General features: G+C 42.1%; 1 protein-coding gene across 1 annotated transcript in view; it reads right to left on the minus strand.

The window, feature by feature from the left end:
* The window catches only part of igf1ra (insulin-like growth factor 1a receptor), a 174,658-nt gene extending 153,975 nt beyond the window's left edge, over positions 1-20,683 (minus strand). The window contains exons 1-2 of the mRNA XM_064929976.1: positions 19,746-20,683; positions 7,039-7,602 (exon numbers count right to left, since the gene is read on the minus strand). Of these exons, the coding sequence (XP_064786048.1) occupies positions 7,039-7,602; positions 19,746-19,839 (658 nt within the window). The 5' untranslated portion in view covers positions 19,840-20,683. The remainder of the gene's footprint in view (positions 1-7,038; positions 7,603-19,745) is intronic.
* Between the last annotated feature and the right edge of the window lie 218 nt (positions 20,684-20,901).

Consider the following 20,901-nt stretch of genomic DNA (forward strand, 5'->3'; position numbering starts at 1 on the left):
ACCGCACACATCCTCACTTCTGCAGGAGAGATTTGTCGGCAGGAGAGTTTTTTTTCCCCGTTGTGGAATTAACTTGTGCTCTGAGAGCTTACTTGCGGGCATGGCGCATTATCCCCCCTGGCAATGCCAAGCCTGCCCCGTAGTGAGCAGTGGCTGCAGCGGGCACAGAGCTCAGGCAGGCAGCCCAAGCAGCGTGGAGCAGAGCAGAGTGGCTACTCCTCTCACCTCAGTGGGGAGCAGCTAGCGAGTAGCAGTGCTAACAGGCGGAGAGGAGATAGGCCTCGTCCTTCCTGCCATTACACTGGGACTGAGTGGAATCTATCACAGAGCGGTGGCCCCACGGCGCTGAGAGAGGAAGTTATAGTATTCACACAGATTTATGAATGAGTGTTAAGAGTGCCGGATGAGTCACAGCTTCCGCACAGAGCGGCCAGAAGGCAGCAAGCAACCCATCAGCACAGGCAATGAGTGGCTCGCACACACCGGCACCAGTCACCACGTGCATGCACACACACACACACACACATACAGACACGCACAAGCACACACACAATAGGCACACTGGGCGCGGATGTGCAAATGTGAGGGCATGGAATGCCTATGTGTGTGTGTGTGTGTGTGTGTGTGTGTGTGTGTGTGTGTGTGTGTGTGTGTGTGTGTGTGTGTGTGTGTGTGTGTGTGTGTGTGTGTGTGTGTGTGTGTGTGTGTGTGTGTGTGTGTGTGTGTGTGCAAGCACTCACATTTGCGTGTGTCTCTATTGGTCTCTGTGGAGTGGCAGCATTGCTACACAGTCCAGCCTTTTAAATCATTATAGAAGTATCTCTGGTGGCAGCATTGCTACACAGTCCAGCCTTTTAAATCATTATAGAGAGGCATTGATGACAGTATTTTCATAACGGGTATTCAAATTTTACAAATACACAACAGATAACCAAAACAAATGTACTATTTGAAAGACATTACTATTTAAAATGCTTTGCATAGTAGTATATGTGTTGTTGACACAAGCAAGCATGTAAGTGGCTTGCCATGCATTGCACTACAAACTAGCAACGCACTGAATCAGATAATATATTAAACATTTGCTTTAGGGGAAAACTAAAAACAAACTGTCTGACCAATCATACTGCCCAAAGGAAACCTACAAAACCAATTGAACAGAAAAACTATTTGTAACCAAACCGTTTTATCCCCTTGCGTCGCAAGGGCTCTGATTATTGGGGCCGACTGAAGAGCATCTCTATAACAGCTAAACATATTAAGATCTCCTGCTCACATTTAGCAAGAATGACATTTATGAATGTCACCTAATGGGAGAAAATGTGTCAGAGTCCAGGAGAGGAGATAGAGGGGAGAAGAACTGCATGGAATGTACTCACATACAAACACAGACACACAAAAAAATATAGGACAACAATTATTTGTTCTTGTACCTGAATAGGTATTAAAGCTTATTAAGCACTATACAAAAAGTCTGTTCATGGAAGGCCTCTGTCCACCGACCACTCTTTAAAATACATCACAGTCTGAAAGCACAAAGATAGGGATGGGGTTGCACACAGGCCTACCATGAAAGGGCTTGTCATCCATCTCTAATGTCGTTTCAATCAATGGCACCATAGAGTAGCAACACAAGGAATCAATATTCCCTAGTCCTCTGAGAAAATAATAATAAAAAAAAGAAATAATAAATAAACACTGTGGTTATGCTAGCTAGCTAGTGTTGTGCAAGTCCAGTTTCCCATGGCTTTTTCCCTCTCAAGAGGAGTTGTAGTGACCCATTGAGAGCGCTGCAGGGCTGAGGAGAGTGGAGGAGAAGATGAGGGATCTGATTATGCCATCTTTGCTGTGGGGGTGGAGGGAGTAGCGAAAGGGAGGGATGTCACGATATGTGAGGCTGATAAGCAGAGTGGCATGACTCTGTCTTCACAGTGGAACACTGCCTGGGCAGAGCTGGGCAGGCATGCCTGGCACAGGGAGATGGATCCAGGAAGTGAGTCACCAGCAGCACTACCCCCCAGGAAAGTACAGGGCTCTTGGAGAAAAGGCCAGACTGTTGGAACTGGAGCCCTTCCTGTCCCTCACCACGGCCCTTTGATAAGCCTGAGAGAAGCCTTTAAAAATGTAAAGCCTTCCCTGCATGTCGAGGCAAGTGTCTGGGATTACGTTGGTTAAACAAAAACAAGACAACCGATCATATGACATAGCCCACCTAACGCCTCACGCACACACACACACATTCCCAGCGCCTGTCTCTACCACCCACATCATCATCTTCCATTCAGTGATCTCTTGGTTTTTCACAAACATTCTTTCTCTACCATACCACATGGCCTCTGTACATACAGGGAGTTCTGTGTGTTTCCCATCTTTATCCTCTCAAAGCTGCAATGACTAAGCCAGCAGGAATTTCTACCTTATATACTCCCTTAAAGAGACAGTCACCAGCCCCTTTTCCCATTCCTGTCCAGCACGCACTCTAGCTCTGCTGTAGATTTAATGTATCGAATCTCACAAACTAAACATTTAATTTAAAAGCTTTCATCACAATGGCTTCCTCCAAATCTGCTCCCCCTGCTCTAAACCATGAACATAGTTCAGGGCAGAGCCCTCAGAGCAGTGTAATATCAAGTTGTACACTTGAAGCAAAGTAAAAGATACAAGCCAACACGGTGTTATCTGGGGAATGTAAGTAAAGGGCAGTGTGGTTAAGAAACCAGACTCCAGAGTGTCATTCAAGCTGAGCGTATTGTAAGTAAATATTTAAACACATTAATGGGAAATGTTAGCTATATGAGGTCAGACGGGCTGTATGGTGGTGTGATCTGCACTAACAGAACAGGGTTGGTCAGGACAGCCTGGGTGCTGCTTATCAACCAGCCTCTCTCTCTCCCGTTGGCTGGCTTTGCTCACTTCTCCTCTGGGGGAGGAAGACATACCCGCCTGGAACAGAGTGACCAGAGGGCCACATTCGAAGCAGGCCAGAGAGCAGGTCACAAGACCCAAAATCACACGCCAACAACACGCAATGTCACAGGGACCACGGCCAGCCAAACAACTCAACTGGCGGCTGGAGTGTTAAGAGAATGAGCACAATGTGTAAACAGTCAGGAGATATCTCACAGCTAAAGCTTTGAACAGTCTCTGATAAAGCTGGCAGAAGAGAGAGGGGGAAAAACTAGTCAAACTATGAAGAAGTGCAATAAAAAAAGACCAAAGTTGAGAGAGGGAAGGAAAGCGGGAAAGGAGGAACAGATGAGGAGGAGGGCGCTGGGCTGTGCCTCCTCTGGGGTGTTTGTGAGAGCCTGCCGTTGTGCTTGTACACTTGACATTTCTGTGACATTTTCCCCTCAGACCCCCTTCTCACATAAGCCATCCGTTAGCGCCTCTCCACATGCCATGGCCCGCTACTAAAGAGAACCCACTACCCCCTTAAATCTCCATGGCCCGGGTCTGCCTCTTTCCAGACAAAGAGCCTAATATCAGCCAGGTAACACTATCCTACCCTACCCACGCCCAGCCAGACAGGAACATAGAGCCAGGAATTAACCTCGAAAGTCATACGTTGCCATTTTCAGATCCATTTCTGAGGCAATCTGTTCCTTTCTAATTAAACATTTAGTAGATTGGTGTTGCTTCAAACTGTACACAGCGAGTTCATACAAGCAGGCAAGGCAAGTATAGAGTAATGCCTGTTTGACCTAACAAACAATAGCTCTCCAAAGAAACTTCCCCAGAGGCTAAAGTAGTCCTACTAGCAAACAGCATCTCCTAGTCATGTACTGTAATTAAAGAGATGCATTCAGAGTAGAGGATTGGTCCGGATTGACTAGGAAACCGCTGCACAGCATGCCCTTGAAGAAACATCTGTACTGGAGAAAAACAAGGCAATTATGCAGAGGGGTGGAGACAAGTGGAGTATCTGCCCTTCAGTGAGGGCCAGAGAAAGTCTCATCTCTGCTAGACTCAGAGCCTTGAACATTGTATGGGTGAGAACTGAGCCTACAAATCTAGCTGTACTACCACTAAGCCACAATCACACACCCTCTAAATGAGCCATTTTATCCTGATATCACAATCTCTGTTAGTCTTTATTTGCAGAGTTGAGACCTCAAGTCTCAGAGTATTTACCCTGACATCTGCTAGGCTTTAAGGTGGGAGAATGGATCTGCGGGAGCAAATCAAAAATGCCCTTTGTCTCCTTACCATAACAAATCTTAGGAAAAACAAAAATGTTGACCCTTAACATTCCAAACAACATCAGATAAATTACAAGCAAATCTTTGTACATCAATGAAGTTAATTCCACACAGGTCACTTAAGCCAGTCCAGACTGAAGATGTTTAGAAGTACCAGTTATCCATGGGAGCTGTCAACAGGTCTTCAAAAGGCCATGGCTGGGAGGACATTTTCCCATTATTATTTCATGTTGAGAGGAAAGGGGAGCAGACAGGCAAGTAGGAGGCTAGGAGAAGTGTTTTCCCCCAAAGCTCCTTGAAGTCAAGGTCGACCTACAGTAATCTCCTTCGCAGGGTAAATATGCATCTGAATTCCTTTGATTTGGACCAGTGAAAAACTGTCCACACAGTGAGACACTTGAGGTTTTAAACAGGCGGCCATTCCAACTCAAGCTCTGCAGTGTGTAATCGTCTAGACAAAACAGACAAATACACTACGGTGGGAGCCTGGTTGGCCAATACCGTGGCACTGATGTCACTGTCAGCCACACATCCACAACAACAACGCCAACCACAATGCCAAAGGAAGACAACTAAACAACAAGACCAAAACAACTTTTCCCACTATCCCTTGCCCTTAACTTCCAGTCCTAAATAAGTCAATTGTTGACATGAATTTTATTTATTAACTTAAAGGGGCAATCTGGTTGCTTCATCCATTTTTGGACTTTTTAATTAATTAAATGTACCAATTGATTCTTGAAAAATATAACATGGAAATGCTCATGAGCTTAGTTCATCTGTCGTACCCCATCAGAACCCGAAATATAAGCTTTCATTCCAATGTTTGTAAACAAAGTAAATGTAAAAAAACACTATATTGCCTCAAAACATGGTTTAAACTATCATTTTTATATTAGCTCTGTCTATGAATTTCAGAGGGGTTACATTTCTCCAGCCCCATCCCTCAGCTTTTTACAGAAACAGGGCTGGGGAGAACGCTTTGTTATTGTTTCAACTGCTGATTGACAGTTTAATTCTCATTCTATATCTGTGAGTAATAGACATGTATACAATTAAAGTCCCAGTGTAGACAAAAACATGATTTCTTGTTTTTTATATATATTTCCACACTATGAGGATGGAATAATACTGTGAAATTTTGAAAAATATGATAATGCCCATTATAGAGCTGGATGAAAATACCTTTGAATTTTCAGCCAGATTTTGTGGGATGGAGTATGTCATCGGGCAGTAAATGAGTTAATAGACCGATAAGAAAGAGAGTTCCAAACCTCTCTGCCAATAACAGCTAGTTCTCTGTTTTTCCCTCCCCACTCAGACCACTACCAGACAGTCCTAGCAAAATTATTGCTTGAGGAATTGCTCTTGCGAATAATATATTTTTGTTTCTTTTTTACCATTTTGACTGAAAACAGTCACATTATGGTACTTTATTGTTACCCAGAAATGACTTGATATTGAGGTAAAAAATGGCTGCATTGGTCCTTTAAAAATACAACTATAAAGAGGCCACAAGAAAACCAAATCCTTCCTTCTTCATAGACTTTAAATACTTATGCTGTAGTGTATTGTGTCATAACTCATTCATCACACCAGATAAGATTTAGTAAATATTGACCTGATATGGTCCAGACATGAAGGCTCACTGACTCGCTTTTTGGCAGAGCAACAGTAACCTCAACTGAGAATGTATTTAATACCAGCAAATGTATTATGCACACATCCTTAGTTCTGTCAGCAAATAGGTTGATCTAAAGAAAATAGTCCATAACAAACAGACAGGAAATGTTTTTACTGGGCGGGGGACAATCCTGCTCCCTGACAAATATGAAAGAAAAACAACATTGATTCATGGGATTTGTTCACTGGGGAATTCACATTTTGAGAATGTCTGCGAGACTGGAACCCACCTAGCTACCCAGATCAAAAACACCTCTGCAAATGGTTGCATCACAAGTTGGATAGGCAAACACTGCCAAATACCCCAGTTATTTGAGAAACAATCTACCTTAAAACCAGAGGTGGGGACTTGAGCCACATGACAGGTTTTGTAACGTATTGTCACCAATTATGTGGCACAGAGTTTCTGTGGATGACTCTCTATGCAGCCAGAGACAGTAGCCGCAGCATCCTACTTGTAAAAGAAACGTGCAATACAATGGCTAGTGAAAAGCACACTCGGCCCTCTGATTGGACCAGCAAACTGTCAATCAACACAGGTCAGGTGCTAGCGAACTGATTGTTGATTTTTGATCGGCTGCAGTGCAAAACTCAAATTGTAGGAAAAAGGATTGCCATAAATAAATATGCAGGTCCAAGAATTGGTTGTTAATAACCGTTTACTTTGCAAGCTTACCAGCCATGGGGCATCATGCAACAACGACTAGCATAGGCCTACTGGTCTTTTGGTACATCAAAATCGCTTGAAATGTATAATTTACTTATGAAGATTGCATTTGGAATTTTTGTTAAAATGAATTATTACATAATCAAAATGTGTTGTAGACAAAATAATGAAAATGTGTGTCTGGTAGCCTCAAAAAAATATTGCATGTATAGATTTAATTTTTATTGACTTTGTTGACTGTTTTCCTTGAGACTCGACTTGATACTCAGACCTTGCGAATTGAGACTTGCTTGTGACTTGAATAATAGTGACTTGGTCCCACCTCTGCTTAAAACCTTAAAAAACCAACACAAACAAATACAGAATTCTGCAGGAGTAAACAACAAAAAAACAAGTAAACGGGAGCTCTGTGGACAGGCTGTTCTCTGTGCTGATGTGACTGGGTCTCTGCTGCCCAGACTGTGAAGAGAAAAGTTCAGCGCTCCTTACCTTTCTGGCAGTGGTTGGATGTCCAGCAGCGAGAGTTAAAGTTGCCGTTAAAGCTGGTCTTGATGCACTGAGCGTTGTCCTCCATGATGCCTGGACACACGTCACCACACTCCTTGGACTGCTTGTTCCCCGCGATGAAGTTGTTGAACTCTGCGTCCATGATGAGAGACCAGTCCACAGAGTCCAGGTAGCAGAGCTCCGGGTTCTTCTCGATCCGGATGGCCCCTCGCGTGATGTTCCTCAGGTTGTACAGGCCAATGTCCTTCAGACTGGTCATCTCGAAGATCACCAGGGCGTAGTTGTAGAAGAGGTTGCGTCCGCGGATGACGTTGAGGTTGGGGAAGAGCGTGCTGAGGCTGTCCAGGCCGGAGACGCGGAACAGGAGCAGGTAGTCGGTGATGACGGTCAGCTTGGGGAAGCTGAGGGAGCGGAAGAGCTCCTGGTTGAGGTTGTTGGTCTTTTCTCCGATGAGGAGGATCTGCAGGTAGCCCTCCACCACCGTGCAGTTCTCCAGACTCTTGAACTCACTGATGTCATTACGGATGTCGATACTTAGACCACAGACTGGAGGAGAGAGAAAGGGAAAGAAAAATCACACATTATTACACATCATAGTTAATCATTTTAAAACACAGTATTTGTGTCCCTTATTCAATGTGCCTAAATAAAAATGTAACCTTTAATTATATTATGTATGAATTTATTTGTCTGCATACCTATTCATTGTATTCATCTGTTTACCATGTCTACCATGCAAATCTAATTTCAAGTCAATGTTTCTTTTCAAGGGGTGACCTGGCTTAAAGGCGTACTGTCAGCCAGTCCCAGAAATTGTAAGAAACAAATGAGAGCACGAAAATAACAAGCACAACACCCATTAAAAGGGCTGAATCTAATCTTCTTGAGATCATTTCTGAAAATATATGGACTTGATAGTAAAACAGGACTTCTTGTGTTATGTTATACTATTTAGGCCATGCTTTGTTCTCTTCATGTACAAAAGCTTATTGTTGCTTTTGTTTCATGGTTGTAACTATTGGTCTGTAATGATGGTCCAACGTGACAACAAGGTCTGTGGCAGAGGCATTCTTTTTGAGACAAATGAGAGACAAACAGTCAGGGTCATCTGAGGTGAGTGTGCTCCTCATACTGAGCAGACTTAGGAAGTTCTCTCTCAAAGACAAGGGTCAATATTTTGAGACACTCTCTTGACATATATCTTATTAAGACCTGGAATCCTAGGTTCCCCTCCTTTACCTGGATAACACCTCGGTTTAAAAACAGCCCATCCCTCTCAGCTCAACACACAGAAAACAACACACAAAGCCACAGTCCCTGAAGCCTCCTCTGTCTCTCTCTGTTACACACACACACACACACACACACACACACACACACACACACACACACACACACACACACACACACACACACACACACACACACACACACACACACACACACACACACACACACACAGATCTATTATCAATCATCTCTGCTACAGATACAAGTATAGCTAATAAGATATCATCACTGAAAGACAGCTACGATAACAGACCACATAAAACCCAGCCATTGTTTAAGTGCTTCATGTAGGACACTGAATATACTACCCAAATGTAAACAAAACATCACACCTGTAATGCCTGGCGCCTGTCACCTTGTAAATCCAAGACAATCCTTTCCTTGTAACAATTGGAGTAATCCATCTCCTCTGGGTCTATTGATATATAATGACGACAATAATGATTCTAACAGTCCATTTACACCAGGGGAGCAGAGCTGCAATTGTAGCCGTGACAAAACATATAAAATGTATGAGATTCTCAGGACTGTAGTTCAAAGACAAATCCAAACAAACAGTATCAACATACGCAATCTCACAGTGGGAGGGAGACCTGTTACGCTCCTTACCAACTCCCTGTCCCTGTCTATATGTCAAGGCAGGTACTGGTCAAGACAGCACAGTGTGATAAAGACAAAACAAACATAGAGAAAACACCACACCAAAAAAACATAGAAAACCCGACAGGTAGCCAAGAGGTTTCAAATGCTACTTGGAAGGTGAAACGATCCGTTGAAGAAATGTCTTGTCATATGAGCTCCTTTGGCTGAACCTGTTCTGTTCTTCCAGAGGCTTAGGACACCCTCTCAGTGAGCGTCACAGTGCCTGTGCAGTGAGACCAACAGTCGTGCTTCAAACCTCCCGGCCCTGATCCATGTCAACACACCATTTACCTGATGCTATGATTTCTAGAGGTCGACCGATTATGATTTTTCAACACCGATACTGATACCGATTATTGGAGGACCAAGAAAAGCCAATACCGATTAATTTGGCATATTTCTATATATATATTTGTTATAATGACAATTACAACAATCCTGAATGAACAATGAACACTTTTATTTTAACTTAATATAATACATCAATGAAATCAATTTAGTCTCAAATAAATAATGTTCATGTTCAATTTGGTTTAAATAATGCAAAAACAAAGTGTTGGAGAAAGTAAAAGTGCAATATGTGCTATGTAAGAAAGCTAATGTTTAAGTTCCTTGCTCAGAACATGAGAACATATGAAAGCTGGTGGTTCCTTTTAACATGAGTCTTCAATACTCCCAGGTAAGAAGTTTTAGGTGGTAGTTATTATAGGACTATTTCTCTCTATGCCATTTGTATTTCATATACCTTTGACTATTGGATGTTCTAATAAATACTTTAGTATTGCCAGCCTAATCTCAGGAGTTGATAGGCTGGAAGTCATAAACAGCTGCTGGCAAACGCAGTAAAGTGCTGTTTGAATGAATGCTTATGAGCCTGCTGCTGCCTACCACCGCTCACTCAGACTGCTCTATCAAATCATAGACTTAGTTATAATATAATAACACACAGAAATACGAGCAGTAGGTCATTAATATGGTCAAATTCGGAAACTATCATTTTAAAAACAAAATGGTTATTCTATCAGTGAAATACGGAAACGTTCCGTATTTTATCTAATGGGTGGCATCCATAAGTCTAAATATTGCTGTTACATTGCACAAGCTTCAATGTTATGTCATAATTACGTAAGATACTGGCAAATTAGTTTGCAATGAGCCAGGCGGCCCAAACTGTTGCATACACCCTGACTCTGCGTGCAATGAACGCAAGAGAAGTGACACAATTTCCCTAGTTTAATATTGCCTTCTAACATGAATTTCTTTTAACTAAATATGCAGGTTTAAAAATATATACTTCTGTGTATTGATTTTAAGAAAGGCATTGGTGTTTATGGTTAGGTACATTTGTGCAACGATTGTGCTTTTTTCACAAATGCGCTTTTGTTAAATCATCCCCCGTTTGGCAAAGTTGGCTGTCTTTGTTAGGAAGAAATAGTCTTCACACAGTTCGCAACGAGCCAGGAGGCCAAAACTGTTGCATATACCCTGACTCTGTTGCACAGAACGCAAGAGAAGTGACACAATTTCCCTAGTTGAAAGAAATTTATGTTAGCAGGCAATATGAACTAAATATGCAGGTTAAAAAATATATGCTTGTGTATTAATTTTAATAAAGACGTGGATGTTTATGGTTACGTACACATTGGTGCAACGACAGTGCTTTTTTCACGAATGTGCTTGTTAAATCACCCGTTTGGCAAAGTAGGCTGTGATTCAATGATAAATTAACAGGCACCACATCGATTATATGCAACGCAGGACAAGCTACATAAACTAGTAATATCATCAACCATGTGTAGTTAACTAGTGATTATGTTAAGATTGATTGTTTTTTACAAGATACGTTTACTGCTAGCTAGCACCTTACCTTGGCTCCTTGCTGCACTCGCATAACAGGTAGTCAGCCTGCCACACAGTCTCCTCGTAGAGTGCAATGTAATCGAACATGATCGGTGTCCCAAAATGCCGATTACCGATTGTTATGGAAACGGCCCTAATTAATCGGCCATTCTGATTAATCGGTCGACCTCTAAAGGTTTCTGCTAATTTCCACAAAGCTGCATCTAACCTCACAACAATGACCATAACAAAAGCTCCCAGGTATCATTTTATCTACTGATACTTAGATTTGAATTGAATGGAAGACAAAATATAGCATCTATACATTCATATGAATGACATCCATAGAACCCATACTGCACCATAGGCCAAACATTTACTCTTTTTTTAATCTAGAAGTATCCTAAATGAGATTCCACTTCAGTAATAAAAAATAAAAAATCTTCAATCTATTCTGCCAAAAATAGTGAGCATGAATTGCCTTTATTTGCTCCTGTCAGTGTGATGCACTTTTCCAAATTTAGAACGCAAATGATTACTTGGGTAGAAAATAGCATTTGCTTTCTCCTATCGACACAAATGCCCTGGGGCTCCACTTGCGAGCCATCGAGCTGCATGTCCTCTTTGTTTCATTGAGAATTTTTCCTCTGCTCCTTGAACAGACAGAGGGGGGGTAGAGCAACTCAAACACAAAGACTAATTTGTTTGTTAGTAAAGAGAAACTCTAGGCCTCACTTCCTGTTGGAGGCATTAATACAATCAGTGGGAGTCTGGTGGGGAAGAGACAAGAGGAGGGGCAGTGGGGGATAATGTGGCAACGGGATTCTGCCAGACAAGTCTATCTGAGGCCTTACTATCGGTGTGAACCCGTCAGTGATAAAAGGAGAAGGTGAAATGAATTACAAGTATTTTTGGAAGCTGTAGTGACAATTACCAAAGAGACCACGCTCCCTGAAATGATGAACAGATTGTCTAATACTACAACTAAACCTGTGACACTCCTACACCTGAACATGTCGCGACATCTCTGTTCTGAAACCAACAGAGAGAGAGAGAAAAGATGGAAATTAAGAAGGTAAGAAAGAAATAACGAATCCCACCTCACTGCTTTCTCACTACCTTGTTAAAGACGTCAATCATTCAGTTCGGCTGGCGCCTAGCCGAACTCAGCTAGGTGAACCGAATGAGTGTGCTTGCATACTCCCTTAAAAGACCACTTGAAAAACAAGAGAAAAGCAGCAATAGTACTGTTTGTCCATTTTGAGATGCCATAGTCAGTATACACTTCCTCAAAAAAGTCTGAATCTAAGATAACTCTGTCATTAATATAGACGTTTTTGCTGAGTACATCTTAGTCTCGCAATTTTACAGTATTTCTCATTTAAAAAATGTGCATGAAAATGAGCTGAATGACAACTAAGACTTCACTGAATAATCCCCACAGTTGACCAATCACCAACGAAGGGGCGTAGACTTTCAGGTCTGACAAGCCTGGTCCATTTGCACAAAATATGATTTGTCTTCATACTTGCATAAGAATTCATTTAAACAGACATTATGGGGGAATTAATACAATTCCAGCCCTGACAGCAGTCATTTCCTATTGTTGTGTAACGGCTGTATCTAGCAGTAACCACTGTCCTCACAATGGGATAAGCACACATAGAATAATGTGCTTCTCCCTGTCCCTGTTCACACTGCTGAGTAAACACACATATCTCCAGCGCGTAATGGGATCCAGCGGCTCATGTTCATGATTGATAACCTTGCCCTGACCTTCCATATAAATGTCATCCCACACACAGTCCTACACACACGCGCAAGCATGCCCACACACACAAACACGTGACTCCGTAAAAGAGCCAGTGCATTTTTAGCCTGTAAAAATCCAAGGGTAGTAAACAACTTGACTATTACAATATATCAGCCGTGATCTTTTAACAGACTAAAAATGCACATTTTGCTTTAATTGAACTTTGACTGACAGGTTAAACTGTGCCGCATAACAGGAGAGGATGTCAGTCCCTATGGGACAGATCAGTATGTTGAGTTCTTTATCAAAGGTTACTGAAACCATTTAACAGTCTAGTATGAGACCATTCTCGGAAAGCGAACAACTGTATATTTTTCAGGTCTTCCCACTGTAATCCCCAGCAAGGTTGTTATGGGGAGTAATCTGATGGGGACAAGCTCTGGGGCTGGACTTTATTGAATTGAATCACCCACAAATTCATGTCCATCAGAACACATGATACTTTCCCAAGAAAATGTGCTCAGATATGCAGACAAATGTGAGCATCTGATGGGCAGTGCAAAGGCAGTGGACCTGGTCCCTCCCTACATCCCTGCCACCTCAACTTCACTTAAACCCCCACATGCTGGGGGTCATCTGACTAGTGGTCTGGTGGGCCACTTCCCATGCATGGTCTTCACTTCAAAAGGCTCAGACATCAGACCCAAACTGGTAACACAACACTGTCACCCCCTACACATGCACTCCAAACCCTCTCCTTGGTTCCATCGCAGCATGGCAGAGAACGGGTAAACACACACATACTTGCAGTCTTTTAAATATAGTTTAGAGTGACATTTAATAGGTTTGCACAATCAATTCCAATACCACGTTTAGTTTAGATTAACAGTTGAGCTATTGAGGTACAGCTTAAACATTAGATCCCCACCCCTTTTACAGCACCTACAGCTTATTTATATGGTTTCATCATATCAAGTGTTACAAATCAATGAGCTGCATATTACCAAAGAGAGGAGGTTCCCCCCAGAACAATAATGCAAATGATGAAAGTCCCCATTTCAATATGCATCTGCCCACAGTCTCTTGATCTGCAGCCTGTCACTGATATAGTCTGTGCAATCTATTAGAAGAGATAATATTTGCAATCATCTTGCAAATTGTACAATACTCCACAGGCTATTAAAGCCACGGGCCACAGCACATGATGCTGTATGCGGCTGGCCAGAGATTGCATATGCGCAAATTTGAAATAAGTGTTTAATTAAGCATTGTAAACCTCAGCTTGCGGCCTGGAGAAGCCGTAGGACAGCATTTGACTGCACTCTCACAAACTAGCACAGTGACACACTTTCCCATCCCTGCCTGCACAGGGGCATGCCGGTGACAGGCTGCCTTCCACGCTGCGCTGTACTGCAGTGCGAGAGCAGAACAGCGCACAAGGCACACACACACAGGCATGCCCACTGCACTGACTCCCTCATGGGGGTGAGGAACGATATGCCGGCATCACTGCCCCCTTAGCGGATCCAGGGCTAGGGGGTGGGCAGAAGCACAGAGCGAGAGACAGAGGAGTCTTACTGCCTCACCCATGAGAGAGAGAGGGTGCATTTCATTTTTTATTTAACCTTTATTTTGACCAGGAGTCATGCTGAGACCAGTCTTTTTTTTTACAGATGAGTCCTGTATACACATCAATACACATCAATATACACATAAAACTAATTAATGTCTGAGTCACTAGCCCCAGTCACAGTCACAAAGGCCACAGCACCGCAGTCCTCTGTACCCCTCAACCTAAGACAGAGAGGGAACTTGGATGTTAAATGCAGAGAAACATCTACACATCCCCCCTTTCTGTGTAACCTTGGTGACAGCTACTGCCATTCTGCTTTCCAGGAAGAATGGATCCAGTCGTAACTATGCATTAGCAATGCCAGGGAGTCTGCGTTAAACAAGGGGCAGGAGTCACAGGACATGAACAAACAGTGGATGCTGAGTCTAACAATACACACACAGTGAGATCTGTCTTCATTTAAGTCCAATAGTCCCTACAGGTGAGAATAGCATCATTATTCTGAATTGTAATTTTAGCCCTGAATCCCACACAAACCTTTACTTGAGCTCCAACAAGCGGTTAGCGGAGTAAAGTTATGAGTCATGCTCGCCAAAAGGAGTACCTCAAATAGTGTGTGTCAAAGTGTGGCTGGGGCTGGGGTTCGATAGGAGCATGTGTCTGCTGCCAGGCCAGGCTGTCCAGAGACCGCCCGTGTGAACAGCAAAGACCAATAAAACAGTTCACAAACTCTCCACTCTTCCAATCAACAAAACCATGTCTGTTTCGCTAGCGGGTGTATTTTTGCACATTCTATTTCCAAACACCAACTTTATCCTCTCTCTCTCTCTCTCTCTCTCTCTCTCTCTCTCTCTCTCTCTCTCTCTCTCTCTCTCTCTCACCCTTTCTCTCTCTCTCTCTCCTCTCTCTCTCTCTCCCTCTCTCTCTCTCTCTCTCTCTCTCTCTCTCTCTCCCTCTCTCTCGATGTATCATTGAGCCTTGTTTGCTGTATACTTGGAAGCAATGGCATGGAAAGTTTACTGTGGTGGGAGTTAAAAGGGCGCTTAATTACATTTTATTAGCAGGGACAGATTATTAAAATGCACAGGGTAAAAAGTATACAAGCCCTAATGGAGCATGACCATTCATTTGCAATGCCCAGAATAATTGTAAATTCTATACATAAAATATAGTCCTTGATTAAATTTAGCAGATTTTTTTAAACTTCTGAGCAATATCATTCTCATGTACACTACATGACCAAAAGTATGTGTACACCTGCTCATCGAACATCTCATTCCAAATTCATGGGCATTAATAAAGAGATGGTCCCCCCTTTGCTGCTATAACAGCCTCCACTCTTCTGGAAATGCTTTCCATTAGATGTTGGAATATTTCTATGGGGACTTGCTTCCATTCAGCCACAAGAGCATTAGGGAAGTTGGGCACTGATGTTGGGCGATTAGGCCTGGCTCGCAGTTAGCTTTCCTATTCATCTCAAAGGTGTTCGATGAGGTTGAGGTCAGGGCTCTGTACAGGCCAGTCAAGTTCTTCTACACCAAACATAACAAACCATTTCTGTATGAACCACAAGAACCTCGCTTTGTGTAAGGGGGAATTGTTACACTGAAACAGGAAAGGACCTTCCCCAAACTGTTGCCACAAAGTTGGAAGCACAGAATAGTCGAGAGTGTCATTGTATGCTGTGGTGTTAAGATTTTCCTTCACTGGAACTAAGGGGACTAGCCCGAACCATGAAAAACAACCTCAGACCATTATTCCTCCTCCACCAAATTTTACAGTTAGCACTATGCATTGGGGCAGGTAGCGTTCTCCTTGCATCCACCAAACTCAGATTTGTCCGTTGGACTACCAGCTGGTGAAGCGTGATTCTTGACTCCAGACAACGCGTTTCCATTGCTCCACAGTCCAATGGAGGCGAGCTTTACACCACTCCAGCCGACCCTCGGCACTGCACATGGTGATCTTAGGCTTGTGTGCGGCTGCTTGGCCATGGAAACCCATTTCATGAATCTCCTTGATGAACAGTTCTTGTGCTGAAGTTGCTTCCAGAGGCAGTTTGGAACTTGATGGTGAGTGTTGCAACCGAGGACAGATTATTTTATCCTCTATGCACTTCAGCACTCTGCGGTCCTGTTTTTGAGCTTGTGTTTGCTACCACTTCGCGGCTGAACCGTTGTTGCTCCTATACATTTTCACTTCACAATAACAGCATTTAAAGTTGACCGGGGAAGCTCTAGCAGAGCAGAAATTTGACGAATTGACTTGTTGGAAAGGTGGCATCCTATGACGGTGCCACGTTAAAAGTCACTGAGCTCTTCAGTAACACCATTCTACTGCCAATGTTTGTCTATGGTAATTGCATAGCTGTGTGCTCGATTTTATACACCTGTCAGCAACGGGTGTGGCTGAAATAGCTGAATCCACTAATTTGAAGGGGTGTCCACATATTTTTGTATATATAGTGTATATTCTGTACACTGTTTATTGTAAAAACAGATGGGCTGGCATCAACAATAATTTAGAGTACAAAAAAAACGTTTAACCATTAAATTAATGTAAACAAGATTTGTTGCTGAAGTGAAATGGTAAACAAACATGTTTATTATCACTTGTTTACTGTTGTCTGGGCTGTATTGGTCTGACCTGAAAGTTCTGGGCTTGTTTCCAGTCCCTACACATGATAGTGAGTTATATGTTGAGAAACTCACCACATGGCTTGGAGGTCAGTGTCAGTGGACTGAGAGGTGTCATTAGCATGCTGTGTGTCAAGACACAGTTCAAGAATAAAATATTTTCATGGGCTTCCCTACTGAGGCGGTGGGACCTTGCCGGGCTCAGCAGGGTGCTGAGAAATGCCCCACTCTGTGATTCACAGTGGTGAGGACGCTGGCCTGACGACACTGGTCAATAGCTCTCAATTGAGTCCTCCTCCTTTTTTCATGCTAATTGAGGTCGTTCCCTGTCTTCTTTCCATGTGAAAATCATCTCCATTATTCCATATCCCCTTCCCTTCCTCTCCTCAGTCCTAGCACAGCACACAGCCATTCTTATCAATGACATCCACAGGGCTACACAAACACACTAGCTAGTAAGTATACGAAATCAACCAGAAATCAAACACATAGATAAAAACCCCTCATAAAGTCTCCAAGTGCAAATGTATTATATGATGAATACCCATAATCACTTATAATGTAAATGCAACCACCAAAGTACTATAGATATAGGCCTCAATCAAAAACAATCAGCACCTGGCAAACAAATAAATAACAACTGGCTGACAGTAGCTCATAATAAAGACTGTGTTTAAGTACAATCTCTGTCTCAGTAATTGTTTCACCAATAAACAAATGACACCCCTTTTATTGAGCAATTCAGAAGGTTTGTTTGTGAAGGGTCTTATTTGTCTATGGATTTTGCAGGAGACATGGTTCCATCACTGTTGGATCCCTTTTTGCTCCACCACACAGAGATTCCATCCACTAAGCAGCTTCACAGCAGTCAAACTTAAACAACATCAAAGTGAGACGTTACAGTAAATATTACTAATATATTTATTCCACAAGTTATTATCTTTCTAGTATGTTTCTATTCTTCTCTCTGCATTGTTGGGAAGGGCCAGTAAGTAAGTGTTTCACTGTTAGTCTACCCCTGTTGTTTATGAAGGAGGTGACAAATGAAATTGTTTTTAATGGTAACAAACTGGCCATACTCTATTCCGAGGGGGAAAAGTCTTCCTAAACTCACTGAGGCTCATTCAACTTTTCCCATTCAGATAACACATGACTGGATAAAACATTTTTGTTCTATTTAGGTCATATACCTTCAACTGTCTTTACAGGTGTACATGAATAAGACTGGAGAATTGTATACTGTGCAAACCTTAACATAGGTCCAACTTCAAGAGAAATATTGACAAAGGAGCTTGCCTCGAAACATCATGACCACTTTATTCACTCTTCAAAAAGAACTGCCCCTTCTTGTCCTGCCACAGTTGTCTTCTCCACCAACTAACAAGCCATTGCCTCTTCAGAGAGACTACTCAAAACATGATGAAGCACACTATTTACACCAATCAGCACAATTAGGAGATTCTATGACAGGCTACAGGAACTGTTGTGAGAAAGGATTGCAAGATGGATGGGGAATGTAGATCAACAGTCCTCAAAGCAGAGGATGACCAAAACATTGGGAGATCTGAGCTCACTTCCAGTGTTTTATGTCATGGAAAAGAACATGTTTCTTTACAAGCTGCTCAATCCTTCAAAGTCATTGTGCTGCACTTGTGGGAACTACTTAGATGTTATTTAAAGATAATTATTCATTTCTTTAACATAGAACTTGCATGTGGATGAGAAGTATTGTAAGTAGAGAGAGGACTGAATAGTAGCTCCGTTGTAAATGTGATTTTCCTGAACAGGTCATCTGCATTTCGTGTGTATTCCACCAATTCCTTGCTTACTCATGGCATAAACAATTGTTTAGCCTACACGGGTATCCAACGACCTTGTCCCTGTTTCTGAATATCACACCACTTTTAACAGGTAGCACAGACCTGTGGTAAAGAGATTGAGGCCTATACCTTTATTTAAATACATAGAAGTGGGTAAGAGACTAAACTTTACCATTGTATATTTTAAACTAATTCTGGTGAAATAGCCTACTACTTTGATTGCAAATGAGAACTTGTTCTCAACTAGCCTACCTGGTTAAATAAAGATACATTTTTTTATAAAATACTAGGTTTCCTCCTGAATGTGACACCAAGTCCTATGTACTATTGTAATACAATAATAACAATAGTTTTCTGTATTTGTTGTCAGTACATCAAAGACCAAAAGCGAAGATTAGGCCTATATATGACAGTATTTTCCTCTAGGCTACTATGCTTGTGGATGTGCATGCGCAGCATGAAATTGGTTCGACTCGAAACCGTGCTTTGCCACCACCACTACGAATGCAAAATGGCCACATGGTTGAAGTAGTAACCTTCATCCATGAATTCATCCTCGTTCGTTTGCGGAAAAGCATAATTGTAAAGACTCATTGTTACGGGTGTAATTCACTCATAGCCTACAATATGCTATATGAGCCTAAGATTTATCCAAAATGAAAAACATAATTTGTTTGTAAGCTACTATGGAAATCTAACAATTCCAATGACTAATGTGATATGTTTACATTATGCAATGTACCATATGTTCAGCAATTTTCAATAGCTAAGATTTGTTTTAATCATCCATTTGCTTTGGCTATTTACTCCAAATGTGCTTAATCTCTGAACTCATGTGAGCCTGGCTATGAAGCCTAGAATAACATGTAGCATGTAGGCCTATGATATGGACCAAAAATGATAGCCTACTGATACTGACTGTAGTCAGACCAACAATATAGCTGTAACTAAGTAAAGTTAATAATAACAGATCAAATAGCTACAATCTCAAACGATAAACATTGTAACAGCAGATGTCATTGGCGGCCAAATGTTGAAGCATTGTAACAGCTCGCATGAATGAGGATAAAACCAAAGAAACACGGCAACGAATAGCTACAGTATTATTTTGATTAGGACATCACAATGACACTTACTTTTTCCATTTGCGGACAACAGGCAGATAGCGGAGACAGACAGCATCAGACCCCAAAACAAGGTCGAATTATTCCTCTCTGTCCCAGATCTCATTCCTGATCAATTATTAACCTCACTAAAAAGCAAATAACTTAATTCCAAAAAAGTGGAAAAGGGAGATGATGCCACCAAGATCACAAAAAGTAAAATGCACTGTTTGACAGGTCGATACAAATTCGTGTTTAGAGGATAGGCTACTCTTGTTCCAAGTCTCAGGGTTTAGTGTATAGGGATATTATAAAAAAATATATATAAGATGAAATAAATTAAAACAATTCGTTATTCTTGCCAAAGACAGAATGATTCAAGGGTGGCTGGCAAAACAGACATCCGTGCCACTGATTTTACTCGACATATGACAGTAATCCGCATCCTCAGTCTCCATCTCTTGAAACATCAGTAATGGTGTGCACGAGCTTTTATGACTGGCAATCGAACGAGATTCACTTGTGGACCGAAGAGTCTTCCGATCTTCTGTCATTAATTTCCGTCTGAGTGATGGACATTAACAATAGAGTCTAGGGTGGAGGCTGAGATGGGAAATGAATGAAAACGTAACTCTGCTCAATAAACCCTCCCAACAAGACGCAATCCAAAATATCCGCCAGAACATAAATGGTTTCACCAATCGCACCCCCTTTTTCTCCCCCTGCGCTTTCTGTCTTCAAGGTTAACGCAGTCAGTCGGCTCCTTTGCAGCTGAAAAAAAAATAGTTATGCCACGCGAGAGTAGACTATCGGGCTTCCGTTGGAGTGGAGTATGGTATACTTGCACCAAACTCAAGCTTCCGTTATGTCCTGTGAGCCGTGTATGGTTGATGATGTGTATTTTTTCGTTTTCTCCTACAGCTCCAGTAAGCAGCTATCCTATCACTTGCCCTCGTTCTCGGTCTAGTCCGTAGAATCACTGCTGTAAACAAGAGTCAGGTCCGCTCACATAGAAACACAGCGCTAAGCATAAGGCAAGTAATGGAGAAAAGCTGGAATGGAGTAGGCCTAGCCTCTGACATGGATAAGCAATGTTGAGATCACTTTCCACTTAATTCATTAAAAAAATGTAAAAATGTAAAAATGACACAAAGGTTTCCAGTAGATTTGTACACTGTTATTTATAGCT

The sequence above is a fragment of the Oncorhynchus masou genome, chromosome 22 (assembly GCF_036934945.1).
Source record: "Oncorhynchus masou masou isolate Uvic2021 chromosome 22, UVic_Omas_1.1, whole genome shotgun sequence".
NCBI lineage: Eukaryota > Metazoa > Chordata > Actinopteri > Salmoniformes > Salmonidae > Oncorhynchus > Oncorhynchus masou.